The sequence below is a fragment of the Selaginella moellendorffii genome, unplaced genomic scaffold (assembly GCF_000143415.4).
Source record: "Selaginella moellendorffii unplaced genomic scaffold, v1.0 SELMOscaffold_81, whole genome shotgun sequence".
NCBI classification, from domain to species: Eukaryota; Viridiplantae; Streptophyta; class Lycopodiopsida; order Selaginellales; family Selaginellaceae; genus Selaginella; species Selaginella moellendorffii.
In genome coordinates, this window is record NW_003314342.1 from 271,569 (window position 1) to 287,462 (window position 15,894).

General features: G+C 44.1%; 1 protein-coding gene across 4 annotated transcripts; it reads right to left on the reverse strand.

Moving 5' to 3' along the window:
- Positions 1-2,956: 2,956 nt before the first annotated feature.
- LOC9663046 lies at positions 2,957-6,467 on the reverse strand. 4 transcript variants are annotated; one of them, XM_024661330.1, is made up of 7 exons: positions 5,911-6,467; positions 3,810-5,863; positions 3,625-3,756; positions 3,531-3,563; positions 3,417-3,479; positions 3,334-3,366; positions 2,957-3,284 (listed from the first exon to the last, which is right to left on the reverse strand). In XM_024661330.1, exons 1-7 carry the CDS (start codon positions 6,440-6,442, stop codon positions 2,988-2,990), a joined length of 3,144 nt encoding a protein of 1,047 aa, XP_024517098.1. In that variant the 5' UTR covers positions 6,443-6,467; the 3' UTR covers positions 2,957-2,987. The 4 variants fall into 4 exon arrangements, with proteins under 4 accessions (XP_024517098.1, XP_024517099.1, XP_024517100.1 ...); XM_024661331.1 differs by lacking the exon at positions 3,531-3,563; XM_024661332.1 differs by lacking the exons at positions 3,334-3,366; positions 3,417-3,479.
- Between the last annotated feature and the right edge of the window lie 9,427 nt (positions 6,468-15,894).

The window sequence follows — 15,894 nt, forward strand, 5'->3', positions numbered from 1 at the left end:
ATTGCAATTGACTCCAACCATCCTTCCATAGCACAAGGGGGAGTATTATGAGTTTAGCACCAAATGCAACTACACATGTACTAGATAACATCATGTCGCATCTCCGGTTAAAAAAAGAACCTGTACAACTTCTCGGTCACATGATAATGTGTTATATGCCCACTTAGAATAAGAGAATCATGGTAGACATGGGGAAACATTAAAGATTGAAGGCCCTATCAGCTATAAATACTCATCAGGATTTGTCCCAGAAAATAAATAAAATCGTCCTCAAGGTGATATTAAGAATGGAAATGCCGAAATGGCAAGTCATCAGTAAATGATACAAGATTCTCAAACCCATTGCAAAGCTTTCAAATGAATAGTTTAATCTTTTGAGCCTCACGAATCTTATCAAGAAAAGGTAAATTCTACTTTGCACATTGTGGACATTGAATGCCCAGCCTTTGCAATTCCTCTTACGCATGGCCAACATCATCACAAACATGGCAAGTGCCCAAAACAACATAAATAAAGCCTTATTCTCCATGATTTGTAGACAAACTAAGAGAAGAGAGAAGTAGTTTGATCTGGGGCTCATATTTATAGTTCAAGGCAGCTATAGAGTTGTGTTGGGACTCTGTAGTCAAGTTTCATATTTGGGAATTTCTTCTTTTTTCCAGCATTATAGAAAAAAAAAGAAATTCCCAAACATGGAACTCAAAGAGATAAGGACTAACTGATGCCATCCCTATGAGCAGCTCCTGCCTCAGTATATAACAAGCTTACTAGCAGCAAAAAGGTTGTTGTTTTAGGTGCTCATCACGTTTGTAATGCTTGCCGTGGACGTGGGAGGAATCTCACCTAGAGGATGGCACTGGTATGGATCGTAAGTTTCCTCTCGGGAATTATCTAGCAATTTTGAATGTATAATTCAAACGATGATAAATATGATGAACAAGTTGAGGGAACACACTGTGACCACTATTTCCTTTTTACAGCAGAAATCCAATATGAAATGCTGCCTTTGGAAAAGCGTATTCGCCATTGACAAATCAAAGCTCTACTTTGTCAGTCTAAAGAGTTTACTGTATTCCAGGAAAACACCAGTAAAAGCAAATGAAATGATCGATGAGAGGAATCACTACCACGCAGACGTACCAATTGATGTTAGAGGTAGAGATGATGTGACATGTAATTATGCCTATGTGGCAGTAGTTTCATGTACATGTACCATCCATATACAGTTGAAATACATAGAAAGTTCTTCCTCCTCGTGCGTGTCTCTTTGCTGCTAACAATTGAATCTTCTAGAACAAGCTGTGGACGATCTAGAGCAGCATGCATTGTCGCTTGATGATGACTACGCACAACTCCTCACAGCAGCTTGCATCCAGAAAAGAGATTTGCGTCATGGCGCCAGGCTCCACATGCTCATCCTTCACCACCAATCCAACAGGTACCTCGCAAATCTTCTCATCCAGCTCTAAGGAAGGTGCGAGCGCGGGGATCGAGCATGGCAGGTGTTTATCAGCCATCCATATTGTTGCATGGGTCTCTATTCACACGGCTCATGAAAACCGTGGAAACTTGGAGGAGTGCCAAGCATTGTTTGATCAGGTTCTAGAATGGGATGTAGTTTGCTGGAACTCGCTACTTACAGCATATGCCCATAACGGGCATATGGATCAAGCAAGCCAGATCTTTGATGGAATGCTTAGTTTCTTGGACTGTTATGATTAATGGGTATTCCAGAAAAGGTCTGTTAACAACGCGCTAAATTTGTTCATGAGAATCCCCGAAACCAAGGAGCTGGGATGAATTGTTCTTGTCACCCAGCTTGGGCATATTGAAAAAGCCAAGGAGCTTTTCAGTAAAATGCCACACCACGACTTAAGCTCGTGGAACGCAATGCTAGCAGCAACACAGCCTGAAAGAAGCAAGGTCTCTGTTTGATGGCATGCCACAGAGGAACGTTGCATCGTGGTTGACAATGATCACCGCACTGGCCGAGAGAAACCAGCTCGAAGAAGCTCGCATTCTCTTCCATCGAGCTCCTTATCACGACGACGTGGTTTGGACTGCCATGATCTTGGCCTACTCCAACCATGGCCACCTCGAAGAAGCTAGGAAGATGTTTGCACGGATGCCACAGCATGCGATGTTTTCTGGCAGCAGGGTGAGGCGAGAAACGAGATAAGTTTCCAGGGAATTTTCCTGACTTGCAATAAGCTCCATGTGGCACTCGACTACTTTCGATCTATGGTGGCGGAGTACAGTATTTCTCCAAATGTGATTCACTTCCAGGTGATGGCAGATGTGCTGGGACGAGCCGGGCTGGTTGCCGAGGCTGAAGGTCTGCTGCTGGTGATGCCCTTCCAGCCGCATTTCCTCACGTGGAAGAGCTTGATCAGTGCTTGCAAAGTTCATGGTAGCGGCAAGAACATCGATGTTGCAGCTCGTGCCGCAGAGAAACTCTTGGAGATGAAACCAGGGGACTCTGGCGCTTTAAGTGCTCATGTCAGCTGCGTCACATGAGTCCATTTTAATTAATAGAATAACAGAAAGTAATTATAAGTAAATTAAATAAGAAAAACAATTTTAATGAATAAATCTTGATAATTATTGATATCACTTCAGATTGCTCTAGAATGCCCAAGAGATTGTCAAGAGCCTGCCAGTGAGAAAAGACGAACCCACAAGAGAACACATTGCTGCAGAAGGTTTCTATAATGCTCATCAAGGAAGAGCTTGTATGGTGGGATGTAGAACTGCTATAGATGCATTAAGCATGACAATCTCATCCAGATCCAATATCCAAAAAAGGCTCTGAAACCACACTCTCAAATTTCAGCAAACTATTCCATGGACGTGCAGCAAGCAAGGGTATGATCAACAAGTGCAATGTGTCCTTTCACTGTGTGGAAGTATTCCAGTAGATTTGTAATGAACAGTAGTCTTCTGTGTCTGGGAAAACTGCAACAAGACAATTACAGTGACTATTCTAGTCACTTTAGAGTTAAGTCATTAATGTTCAAGATCCCGAACATGTCCTGCAGCAATGGGTCCTGCACTTCCCAAACCTGCTTAATGGCCTGGTACCTCTTGGCACCATCTTCTGGAATGATCTTAACGATCTTTTGTGGCCGCACCTGAACATTCTTTATATCCTCTAAGATCTTCAGAAAGTCAGCATCCAATGACAAGCAGTCCAACCCCCTAGTTTTGACTATGATCTGATTTTTTATGTCTGCTGTCATCCATTCTTTCCAACGCTGAATCACTACCTCCTTCCCTCCCTGAGACTGCACCACAAAACAAAGTAAGAAAAAGATGATACAACGCCAAGAGAACCTGTTCTTGTTGAGCTGGATTCTTCCCTTTATGCTGCACCACACAGAAAGAATCAGAAAAGATATGAAGGTCCCTATACAAACCTGTTCTGGATTTATTGGAGTTTCAAGAACAGCTATCCACTCAGGGCCCAACTCTCTCTCAGACTGCACCAGAATACAAGAGTAAAGAAACAGATGATACAACACCAAGAGAACCTGTTCTTGTTGAGCTAAATTCTTCCCTTCATACTGCACCACACAGAAATAATCAGAAAAAATACAAAAGTGGATTTACTCGATTTGCAAGAACCTGTTCTTGTTCAGGTGTCAACTGAGAGCCCGACTCTCTCTCAGACTGCACCACAATACAAGAGTCACACAACGCCAAGAGAGCCTGTTCCTGAGCTGCCCCTTCATTCCGCCTACTCATTGGGCATCCACCCTGCGATACAGAAAGAATCAGAAAAGAGATGATACAAAAGTACCTACACAAACCTGATTCTCCCGTTCTAGCCTCTTCCGAATTTCATGCACCTTAGACCCCAGCTGCTGCACTGCCTTCTGAGCCTCCTTAGATAAACTAACTGCTTTCCAAACGCGCTCCGGTGCCACCATATCCACTTTGTTCGCATTCCCAGAACCAGAATTGAGGTCCATATGTAAACTCAGATATGGTGACTCGTCCAAACATCCGAGGCCTGAAAACTGTGGAGAGTTTTTGGCGAGAGCAATCAGCCCGGACGATCTCTTCATATCTTTTGCCTGAATGAAGAGCGCGCTCAACTTCAGCCTGTCCTTCATATCTCCCAAATGAATGGGCACTAAGATGTCCACACCCCATGCACCACGGTAGCATACTATCCCACAACGCCTTTTAAAGGCCTCAACGAGATCAGACAAGTCTGTCTTGTCTTTGTAGATCCTACGGAAGCAGTTGATACTTATCTTGCCTTGTGCGACAGCTCGCACCTTTTCCTGGTGAGGCATCTTCTCCTGCTGTGCCAGCTCGCTGAGTGGCATTTTCACCAGTTGAGAGAAAAACTCGTCCACTGTACACCAAGATCGTTTTTCTCCAGTCATTTCCCGTGCCTTGTCTACTGCCTCCAAGAGTATGATCCTTAAAAGTAGCTCCCCCTGTTCACCTTTGTCTACGATGCCCGCGGACAACAATGCTTGGAGAGGCTCAAACAGAAGCCTGTAGCCATCTGGTGTCTCCTTGAACTGTTGGATACACACCAATGCAGCTTCAGAAAGAAGCGGCTCAGCCACCCACGTAGCAAACAACCGAGCTCGGCCACTTGTCACGTACAATGCAGTCAGCATATGACTCGCAATCAGATCCTCCACAAGTTTGGACGATGGATCTATGAAAATCCCGTATCTGACTCCCAACATGGCAATGCGCGCATGCTCGCTGTACCGAGTGATATCTCTAGTCGTAACCAAGGTAAGCTTATACTGCGCAATCCCAAATACCGTTTGAAACGCCTCTGCTTTATCTGCATCTGTAGCACTCTCAAGCCATCGGTGAGGATCCTGGCAGGATTCAGACGCATCCATAGCAGGATCCGTGGCGAGGTTGCTCAGGTAGAGAGACCACCAAAGTGGTCGGCCATACTTGAGCATCCACTCGTTACTAACCACCTCCTCAAAACAATTCCCCTGTGTAGACGTAGCTGGCAGGCGTGTGCTGTTTTCCCCGATATCTCCCTTAAAGAAGGCAACCAAAGGAGACGGAAGAAAGCAGCGATTCCGACTCCACGCAGAAGGATCACACCACTCGGGTTCTAAGAAACTGGTGACCCTGGATGTAGTGTCTATGAACAGAGTTAAACATGTTCCACCTAACACTCGTGTAGATCTTTGAAGCGGGATGTACACGTTTTCTTCCCGTCCATCTTTGGAAGGTAACAGCGACCGGGCTTCATCGAAGACGAACAGCAGCTTCAACGGTTGGCCTGTCGTCTCCGTACCAATTTCCAAAGCAGGGACCTCACGAATATACCTGTTGAAGACTTGAGTGGCTTTAGTCTCCCATGTCGTCCATAGTTCCATCTGAGTACTGGCCTTTATCTTCTGGAGAGACTGAAGTTCCTGTTCAAGTTTTTCGATCCGATTCTCCACTCCCGGCCAAAAGTCTTTTCCACCATCTACCGTCATCATGTTTGCAAACACCTGCGGCGTCCACGGCTCCTCTTTCCCTAGTCCCTCACCCAGCTCCTCAATGCATGCGATCCAATAAGCAAGACAGTAGGTCATGCATGCGAGATGGCCTGCGTAATCTCCATTTCCCAGTGCCTGCCTGACACGGCCGAGGAAAGCATTTCTGAAATATGACGGCTGAGGATAACAGGAGCCAGAACCCAGCGACAAGTAAATGACCCACACCTGTTTCCGATGTAACTCTCGAACCACCCTCGACTTACCCCAGCCGCTGGACTGGAAGAGACCAACGACACGTGAAAAATCAGTCTCCTCTTTGATCTTGTTCAGGGCGTCGTAAAGCGAGTCTACTCCACTGCCCTCATACTCCATGTCAAATGCTCGACCTGTAGCAGCAGCAAACATAAACCTTCATGCAAACTGACGCACTTACTTGCTGCCGTCGTTAACTTTATGCCATGTTGTGGACGGAATTCCTTGTACTGCTGCTGCTCCTCCGGTGTCAGCTTGTACCAGCAAGCTCTATAGATTCCATCAAGCCATTCCTCGCCCTTCACCTTGTTGTGGATACACTCCCAAGATTCGAAAAGAAGCGCTGGGTACTTCTCCAGCACCATTCTCACTTTTGATTCCCGCGCCTTGTTGTCTACTTGTTGCAGCGCCATTTCAAGTACATACCGTGGGCCGATGCCTTTGTGTTTCTCTTGCTGCTCTGGCGACAACTTGTCCCAACTCTCAAGCAGCAGATCCAGATACCTCTGCTTCCACTCAGGATCGAAACCTTCAAAATCATCGAACAGGTCCTCCGGGCATTCACGATAGCTCATCTCGATCGATCGCACCATCTCTTGTGCAGATTCCAGCTGCTCCAATGCCTTGCAGCTCTCTTCTTGCCGTCTCCTCCTTCGGGCTTCTACCGAATCCTCTCCCCAATCCTCCCGCTGCCTCTTACCTCTATCGGCCATGAGCCGCCTCCGAGTTAGGGCTAGGGCGAAAACCTTGAATAAGAATAAGAGAGAAGAATCTTATAGAGTGGATAAAATAATGTACGGATTCATTTATTTAAATATAATTTTTGTACGTAAAGGTATAATATATGATTTACTGCGTATAAACTAACGAGCTCGTGGAGACGGTCCGGAGAAATCTTCTCATGGCAGACTGGAATGATCCCGACCACGTCGAGTCTCTCTTGAATCCGAAGCAGTGGAAGCTCAAGAATACTACGCTGAGAAACGTCCGGCTGTCTTGCTGCGTTGCGGGCCACATCAAAGTCCGGAATGCTAATCAAGATATCCAAGAAACGATGGAGATGCTTGTTCAGGACGGCATGGATCCAACCTCGGACCAGTATGGATTCATAAAGGGCTCTCTTCTGCTTGGAGGAAACTGCTTCAGGTACTAAAGTTTTATCTTTTTCCTTTTAACTGGTTCCATTACTTCGTTTGCAGGTGTGGAGAATGGTGTAGACTTCCGATCTTAACACCTTGTCGTCACTTCTTGTGCTTGTCGTGCGTATCGTTGGATTGTGAACGATGCATTTTACCGGAATGTGGAAAACCGTACCAAATGCAGACACCGAAAGCTCGTCCAGAGAATCCAAATCCGCAATGGCCAGTTCCACAAGATCTTATTGAGCTACAACCATCCTATATCCAAGTAAGCGAATGGTCACCCAAAGGTAGCTGGCTCACAGTTTTCGGTTGTGCAGGAAGACTGGCATTCTCAATGGCAAGCAACTTCAAGCAGTAAAGCCTCTTATCTTGTTGAAAGGCTGAGAGGCCTGCAACAGGAAAACGGGAAACTGCCTGAAAAGGCCATCGTGTTTTCCCAGTTTTTGGAGCATATAAGTGCAATTGAACTGCAAGTAAAGAGCTGTCGCAAGTTTGGCTTATGATCTTACTTTCGTGTTCTTCGCAGCTCACCAAAGGAGGGGTAGAGCATGCAGGAATGTACAGTCCCATGCCTGCTGCAAGCAAGGTAGAAAGCCTTTCTTTTTCTCACGTTTGCTTATTGTGAAGCTGGATGCTATCAGATGAAATCCTTGAGAACGTTCCAAGAGAACCCCAAATGTGTCGTCCTTTTGATGGATAACAGCTCTGCTCTTGGACTGGGCTTAAGTTTAGTCACCCATGTTTCGTCTAGAATACATCATTACAAACAAAGAATTGCCTTATCAATTGGTGAGGTACATAAAGAAAGGCTAAGTGGCATCTTCCAGCTCCTCTATAGTGGCCATGCTCATCTTTGTCATGGCTGATAGAGCTACTGCCGCTGGGGGCTCGGGAGGATCCTGCGGTGGATCTAGAGCCTGTGACTCCAGACTGCTGATGGCGCCTATTCCCACAGGGATTGCTGTGGCAATTGAGTGGGAGATCTCTGAGTGGGAGATTTGAGAGCTGCAACTTCACTTACCATTTACTTGAGTGCATTCTCTCCTTAGGGCTACGCCCTTTCCCTAAAGCAGCGGCAGAGATCCTCGATGCTGGGAGCAATGGTGGTGATTTCTGTGGGAAAATTTTAAATTCAAAAGATCTTTAAAAAAATCACAATTTCAGGAAAAACATAGGCTAGTCAACAAACTTTTTCACTTGACAAGACAAAAAACAAGCACAGTCATGGTCAACACATTGCATGTGACACGTGTCACTATGCCTTCCTCTCTCACCCCACACAGTTTGGCCACCTCCCATTGGCCAAGAGCAAACATTAGCATGATAATTCGTTAAGATGTGGTTAAATAAATAACCCTTTTACAGTTACCCCTCATTGAACAGCAGCAATTGGCTAGATCTGGTGGCCCAGAAAGTTTGGCACTATTATGATAGATTTTTAGAAAAAACTACTCACAAAATTTTAAAAGCCGCTCATTACCAAAAAGTCTAAACTTATCATAAGTCCGTTTATTTATGGCCCAATATCCATCCATTTATGGCCTAATTTTTTGTCCATTGATGGCCCTAACATCGTCCATTTGTTGCCGTGAGGAGTGAGGGTGGCGTGGGACAATGACATTCTTACAAGCAAGCCCAGAGATATTAGAGTGTTTGCTTGGCATCAGAGATTCCAGGACTTCATTCTTTCTCTTATTTTTTTTTCTCATTGCTTCCTCTTCTTTCTCCCTTTTTTTCTTCAAGGCTTCCAATTTTTTCTTTTCTATTGCTTTAGCTTTTCTGGCTGCTGCTTCTTCCCTCGCCTTTTTTCTTGATGGCTGCTGCTTCTTTCTTTTTTATTGTTGCTTCTTCTCTTTCCTTTTTCCTTGCAGCCCTTTTAATTGCTTCCAATTTTTTTTGCTTCTCATGTGCTTCTTTGTGGCAATTGCTTCAACAACACTAGTGAATTCTAGACTTGTTAAAACAGTTCTAGCACTAGCTTGCAACACTAGTCCAAGTCGAAGACGACTTTGCACCCCTGAAAATAATTTTGCAAGTAGGTATGCCACTTTATTGTTTTTTGATTGCCATCCAGGCACATCCACGTATTCCTCACACTACTCAACTCAATGCTCTAGCAAAGCTCTTGGAAAACAAAGTTGTAAGTGAATGAGAATTGAGAAGTGCTTTTTACCTAGCTGCTCAAGTTGTGTAGGAAGTTTAGGATGCTCAAGCTAATCACGATCACTACTTGCTTGTTGCTTAGGCTGCACTAGATCTTGCTCAAGTTCTAGTTCATAATTGAGGTGGCTGCTGATCTCTTGGTCTCCCAGCTCCAAAGTGTTTTTGAAGTCTGCTTCAAAGTTGTCAAGAGATATCACATGGAGTGTACTTGGACCAAAGTGAGTGTCCATAGCATTCTTATTCAACAGCCATAAACCACTTGCTCTAAAACTAGACTAAATATTTGCAGGTGTCAAAGCCATAGCCATGGGTTTACTGGATAACCGTGTGAGATCTTGATGATTGACTTCGTGTCCTAGATGTCCAAGAGTGTGTTCATCCATGCACTACCTGAAGTAACGCTTCTATAGCCCAAAACATGCAATGTCTAACAGCTGCATGCAATGAGAAGTATGTGCTACAAGAAGAATCACATCTACACCTAACATTCTCGCTGTGTCAAGTGCAACCTTTATGACATGGGATCCGTGGCTATCAACAATGAGAGCATGGCGGTTTATAGGCAAGCATCCACTAGGTACTAATTTCACAAAATGTTCAAGCCACTATGGCCACAAGTTGTTTGTCATCCAGGCTTTCTTGCTGATGGCAAATGCAACTCCAACTTCACAATCTGTGATCCAATTTTGCTCCACTCACCTTTGAAGATATAAAAGCCAAGTATTCATCCATCTACTGCATTTATGGCCACTAGAACAGTCATGTGCTTTATGTTGTTTGGGACGATTCGGTAATAGGATCTTGCACTTCGGGCAGCCAACACTTTGACACCTCCAAAACGATTAACCCGAACGCCAATTTCATTAGCATTCCAAATGTGATCTACCTCATAGTTCTTTCCAGTGTAAATTGCTTCCAAGTTTTTGTAGAATTGTGCCACAACTACTTGATTCAAGGACTTTACTTGTTGCAGCTCCAAGGCCTCAATGACTTTGCTACTGATCTCTGGGTGTCTTTTCATAAAACCTCTGCACCATTTTCGACTTGGTCTTCCTTCTATCCAGGTAGTTACTTTGCCAGTAACTAACAACTTTGCTGCATCTTTTAGCTGATTGAAAGTGAGTGGATAACTGATTTCAGCTTAAGCTTTCACTAGAGATGCAAGAGACTCTTCTTCCGATGATGTAAGAATGGTGGGAGAACCTGGTCGTCTTGTGCTACGTCCCCTTAACTGATCTCACAAAGTCATTTGAGGTACGTTGAATTCTTGAGCAGCTTTTCTTTTAGACATGCCATACTCTTCCACTTCATGCATAGCCTTCTTTATTGATTCTTCATTCCATGTTCTAGTCATATGCTTCTGGCTACGTGCTTTGGCTGGAGGCTGACTTACAAGACATAGAGAAATAGTAGAGAAGTCAGACATTTCTTTTTCTTTCAACTTGACAATCTTTTACCTTTGCAATGCCAGGACATTGGCTTTCAGGTACACTTCTAGGGACATGAGCTGCCAAACTTCTCTGCACCACAAGCTAGAAGCAAGTCTAGTTAAAAATTTGAAATAGAAATAGATAGTTACCTCCTGCTGCAAGGATAGGCCAGAATGGGACAGCCTCTGGGAGCTGTGAGTGTTTGCGCGCGAGCTCTTATAAGTTGTGTTCCTTTGCCCTGTAGTATGCTTGTTTCTTATTATAGCTTTTTGACCAGGAAAGGAAGTGGTGCATGATATGCTTCATGTATGCATATTGTGCTGGCTGAGCTTTGTAGTTGAATGAATAGTAAATCTTGTGATAGGATCTAAGAAATTATTAAGAAAGGAATGTTTTTCTTCTTCAAAAGAGTGGCATACCTCAAGATTTGATGTGTTCTTTGCAATTTTTTCACTTTCTTACCCACTCCTAAGATATTTTGACCCTATGATGATATGCAACTTAATGAATTGCTAAACTCAACAAATCCCTGCTCCTACAGTTTTATTAAGCTTTCTTCTAAACTTTGGAATACAGATGAAATAAAGCAATGGAATAAGTTCCTTTTCTTCTAAATGGCTAGATTTGTGATTGAAAAAAGTGATGAATGCTTGGATGACACTCAAATCCATCATTATATGGGTTTAGGGTTTAGGGTTTATATGTACACACATATTTAAGTTCAGATTATGAAAGATACAATTTAAATGTGTAGGCAAAAGTGTAAAATAAGTATAATATTTTAATACTCATTTTTATAAATAATATAATAAATATGTATTATTTATTATTAATACCCTTAAAAAAAATTCACAATGTGAGGGTCAAGTGTACGGCTATGATGCCGTATACTAATATTAGCGTAGTGGGATTTTGGTAGCCGTCGGATTGGTTTCAATCCGGACCACTCGCTCCTGTATATAAGCTAGGGTTTTTGGGCTAATTGATATGCACATTTCTATATTCCCTTTCCATATTCCATGCACTCACATTGGTAGCGGTGAGGGGCACCTTTGATTGTCCCTAGGGAGTGCTTGGATTTGGGATTTTGGTTTAGATCTAGCTTTTGCATTGTCTAGATCTAGCTTTTTCCATTTCCTTTCTTTTGTTCTTTCCTTTCAGGATTTTGGTTTAGATCTAGCTTTTTGCATTGTCTAGATTTACCATTTCTTTCCAGCTTTTTGTCATTTCTCTTTTTTTGCTCTTTCTTTTTCGTTCATCTTCATGGCCGATCCGCAATCTCCTCCTTTGACTCTAGAGCAACAGTTGGTTCAATTGCTTGATGCTATGTGCTTGCAATTGAACAACTAAACTCAATTGATGGCGGCATTCACGGCACGTGGTCCAAATCCTCCTGCTCTTGGTGCCAATCCTCGCGTTCGGCCAGAGTTCTTTCGTGGGAATCCTGGGGATAATGTGTACCATTGGTTCGATCACTTCATGGTGATTGCCACATATCATTCTTCGGATGATGCTCGCCATTTGCGTGAGTTTCCCTTGTGTCTCCAAGGGACGGCGTTGCAGTGGTACAATGGATTGAGTGCAGCCACTCGTGGGGATTGGAGTGTTCTTCTGGACGTCTTCAAACGCGCCTTCGGACATGCCGACGATTGTGACGATGCCTTCCAACAATTGCATCGTCTTTGCCAAAGGCCATCTGAGTCGGTGATGCAATTTGGCATTCGCTTCCAAAGTCTTTTGCTTCGTGCGGAGCCAAATAAGTCGGAGCGGATAAGCTAGGAATGTTGTGGCCAGCACTTCGTCAAGATCTTGTCAGCCTTGTGCATGCACTTGCTCCTGCCACCCTTGACGATGCTCTTCGCTTAGCACAACATTATGAGATATTGCCTTTTCCACTTCTTGCTGCACATCCTTCAACTCCACTTCCTATGGGTGATGGTCCTGTTCCAATGGAAGTTGATGCTGCTGCTCCTCGAGTCCACGGACAAGGGCGAGGACATGGTCGTGGCCGTGATGTTCGTTGTTGGGTGTGTGATGAAGTTGGTCATACTTATCAGCGTTGTCGACGCTTTCCGGATTGGCGACCTCCATTTCCTGGATGGAGACCTTGGCGTCAGCAACGTCCTATTGGTGTTGCTACGGTGGAAGGTTTGGACACCGAGGTGCATCCGGGAAACGAGGAGTCGCGCGAGTAACGGAGGGACCTTGCGCGAATAAGTTAGTGAGCCCTCCATCTTTCTTTCGAGAGTATCATCAAGGGGTTCACTCGGCACCGGTTCATTCAGTGTTTACTTTCCAAGCTCGTTTTTATAACAAGAGGTCTCCTATTCTTCTCTCCGTGTTGGTTGATACAGGTTCGAGTTTATCGTCTATTGCTCGACCTGTTGCCACACGTTGTTGTCTACACTTGCGTCGTGCGGCGGATCCAGTTTTCATTCTTTATGGCAACGGCCGTACACATGCATGTGCACGAGAGAAGGCGGACCTGGTTGTGCATGTGGGCGATCTCGAGCTTGAGTTGCAGTCGTTGTGGGTGGTGCCAAGTCAAGCTTTTGACCTCATTTTTGGTATGGATTGGTTGCAGCGCAATCATGCCAAGTGTGACTTTGAGGCTTCTCCCCCTTGTCTCATACTTCCTTATGTTTTATCCATTCCTCTCACTTCCGTACCTCTTCATCCCTCTCCTTCTACCTTTGCTTCTATTACTTTTGTTTCCCCACTGTTTCCTCCTATGTTTCCATCTTGTTCTGCTCTTCCCTTTTCTGATCCCTCTGAAGATCTTTGTGTTGTAGCTGTTGATCGGCTCATGAAAGAGTATTCTGATCTCTTTGAATTTGACCTATCTTCTAGGGCCAAGATTGCCACACGTCATCCGATTCCAACCGAGGATGCTCGTTCAATCAAGGTTCCTATTCGTCATCGGTCACCCAAGGAGATCAAGATTTTACGTGTAAACGTCAAGGAAATGTTGGAGAAGGGTGTTATTCGGAAGTTGCAGAGTCCTTGGGCATATGAACCTCATCTTGTGACGAAGCTTGATGGGAGTATTCGTTTTTGCATCGACTATCGTCCGTTAAATGAAGTGACAATCCCGGACGTGTACCCTCTTCCTCACACGGCTGATCTCTTGGATCGTCTAGGGTGAAGTCGTTGGTTCACCAAGCTTGATCTTGCTTCTAGGTACTGGCAAGTACCGATGGCCGAAGAAGATATTCCTAAGACTGCTTTTCGTACACCATTTGGTTTGTACGAGTTCTTGGTGATGCCGTTTGGTTTGAACAATGCTCCAGCAACTTTCCAGCGGATGATGGACGAGGTTCTTTGTGATATGCCAGAGGTGACTGCTGACTTTATTGATGATGTCTTGATTCACTCGGAGGGGACGTGGGAGGAGCACATTCGTGATGTGTGTAAAGTATTGGATCGGCTACGGGACGTTGGTTTAAAGCTGAAGCGGTCGAAGTGCGTGTTTGGGTCCAAGGACACAACTTATCATTGGGTACCGTATTTCTCATGAAGGTTTGCAAGTTGATCCTGACAAACTTGTAGCCGTTCTAAAGTTCCCGACTCCGAAGTGTGTGAATGATGTGCAGCGCTTCCTGGGCAAGGTGCAGTATCTTGGTCGTTTTGTGGATCATCTTTCTGATCGCACTGCACCGTTGCGAGCGTTGCTAAAGTCATCAACGTTATCTTTCATCTGGTCTTCAGATTGTGAGCAGACGTTTGTGAATCTCAAAGAGCTGTTAACGACTCCTCCGGTTTTGGCATATCCTGACTACACTCGACCTTTTATTTTGCACGTAGATGCTTTTGATATTGGTCTTGGAGGTGTGTTGATGCAAGAAAGCCCGAGTGTGCCTGGTCAGCGTCATCCCATTGCATATATAAGCCGTACATTACAACCAGCAGAAGTGAACTACTCCATGACAGATAAGGAGTGTTTAGCGGCAGTTTGGGGTTTCGAGAAACTTTATGCATATCTACATAGTTCTCGGACGTTACTTGAAGGTGACCATGCTGCCGTTACTTCATTATTGAAGCGGAAAAACCTGGTTGGTCGTATTGCTCAGTGGGCTTTGAAGCTTCAGATAAATAGTTTTGATGTTATTCATCACCCAGGAACGGCTTGTTCGGACATTCAAAGGGATGATTGCGAAGTATGTGAACTTTTAGCATTTGGATTGAGATGGTTATTTGCCGTCTCTTCGGTATGCCTATGTCACAGGGGTGCAAAGTTCTGTTGGTGCTTCACCATATAAACTTCTATATGGTCATGATCCAATATTACCAACGGAGCTAGGTTTACCTTCGCGATTACCACGAACTCCTGATGCTAGGTCGTGGGATCAATATTTGACGAGCATTCTTCCACTTGTCCGAGCAGAGTCTGCCGAACACTTAGGCCGCATACAAGTGGGACAACAACGGCGTTACAACTCCCATCATCGTCCACCTGCAAAGTACAAAATGGATGATTTGGTGTTAGTCCGTTTTCCCCATCTTACGATACGTGGTTTATCTAAGGGGCTCCTTGCGCAATGGAAGGGACCGTATCGGGTGTTGCGGCAAGTTGGACCGCAAGTTTATGAGGTTCGGCATGACGTTCAGCAGGCCGATCCTCCGGAGATTGTGTATGTGTAGCAGTTGAAACGCTTCATACAAAGGGATCAGGAGCAGTTAATACCGTCTACAGACCCGCCGATGCCTCCTCCTGACGTTCCTCCAGATCCCGGCCCATCTACAAGAGAACCCTGACGGCCTTCCATTATTCCGAGAGGAGGGGATGATGTGAGGGCCAAGTGTACGGCTACGATGCCGTATACTAATATTAGCATAGTGGGATTTTGGTAGCCGTCGGATTGGTTTCAATCCGGACCACTCGCTCTTGTATATAAGCTAGAATTTTTGGGCTAATTGATATGCACATTTCTGTATTCCCTTTCCATATTCCATGCACTCACAACAAAATATTTTTTAAATTAACTTTTCTAATGAGTTAAGCCAATAAGTTTATTGTATTATACTACTCAAGCATAGGACAACTCAGTTTTTTGAATTTCACAAATAGAGAAATAAGTTTATTTTTTATATTTAATTAAGGCTACTTCATAAAAAAAAAATGAGGTTAGACACAAATAATTTGCTATGCCTTGCATGTAGCAGCATGTAATGAAGTAATAGAAATGCTATGAATTTTAACATTTTTGAAACATACACACATCTAGATTTAATTAGATGAGTTTTTATGATGTCCATTTTTGTTTTTTATAGCATATTGATTATATGGACTATGAGGTCAATGTATGAAGATAAACAGCTAGTAGTTATTTTAATTTGTCAGAAAACATGGAAAGAATAATTGCTAAAGTAGCTGTTTGTCAACATTCTGGTGGTAGCCTCAAAAACATCTTGAAGTCCTTGCAATAGTCA

What these genes read in the sequence shown, in the direction of transcription:
- LOC9663046 (XM_024661330.1), bottom strand. Translation starts at nt 6,442, where the DNA reads ATGGCCGATAGAGGTAAGAGGCAGCGGGAGGATTGGGGAGAGGATTCG. An exon ending in CTCCAATAAATCCAGAACAG is followed by an intron (nt 3,367 to 3,416) that starts GTTTGTATAGGG and finishes TGTGTGGTGCAG; the next exon opens with CATAAAGGGAAGAATCCAGC. An exon ending in ATCCAGCTCAACAAGAACAG is followed by an intron (nt 3,285 to 3,333) that starts GTTCTCTTGGCG and finishes TTTGTGGTGCAG; the next exon opens with TCTCAGGGAGGGAAGGAGGT.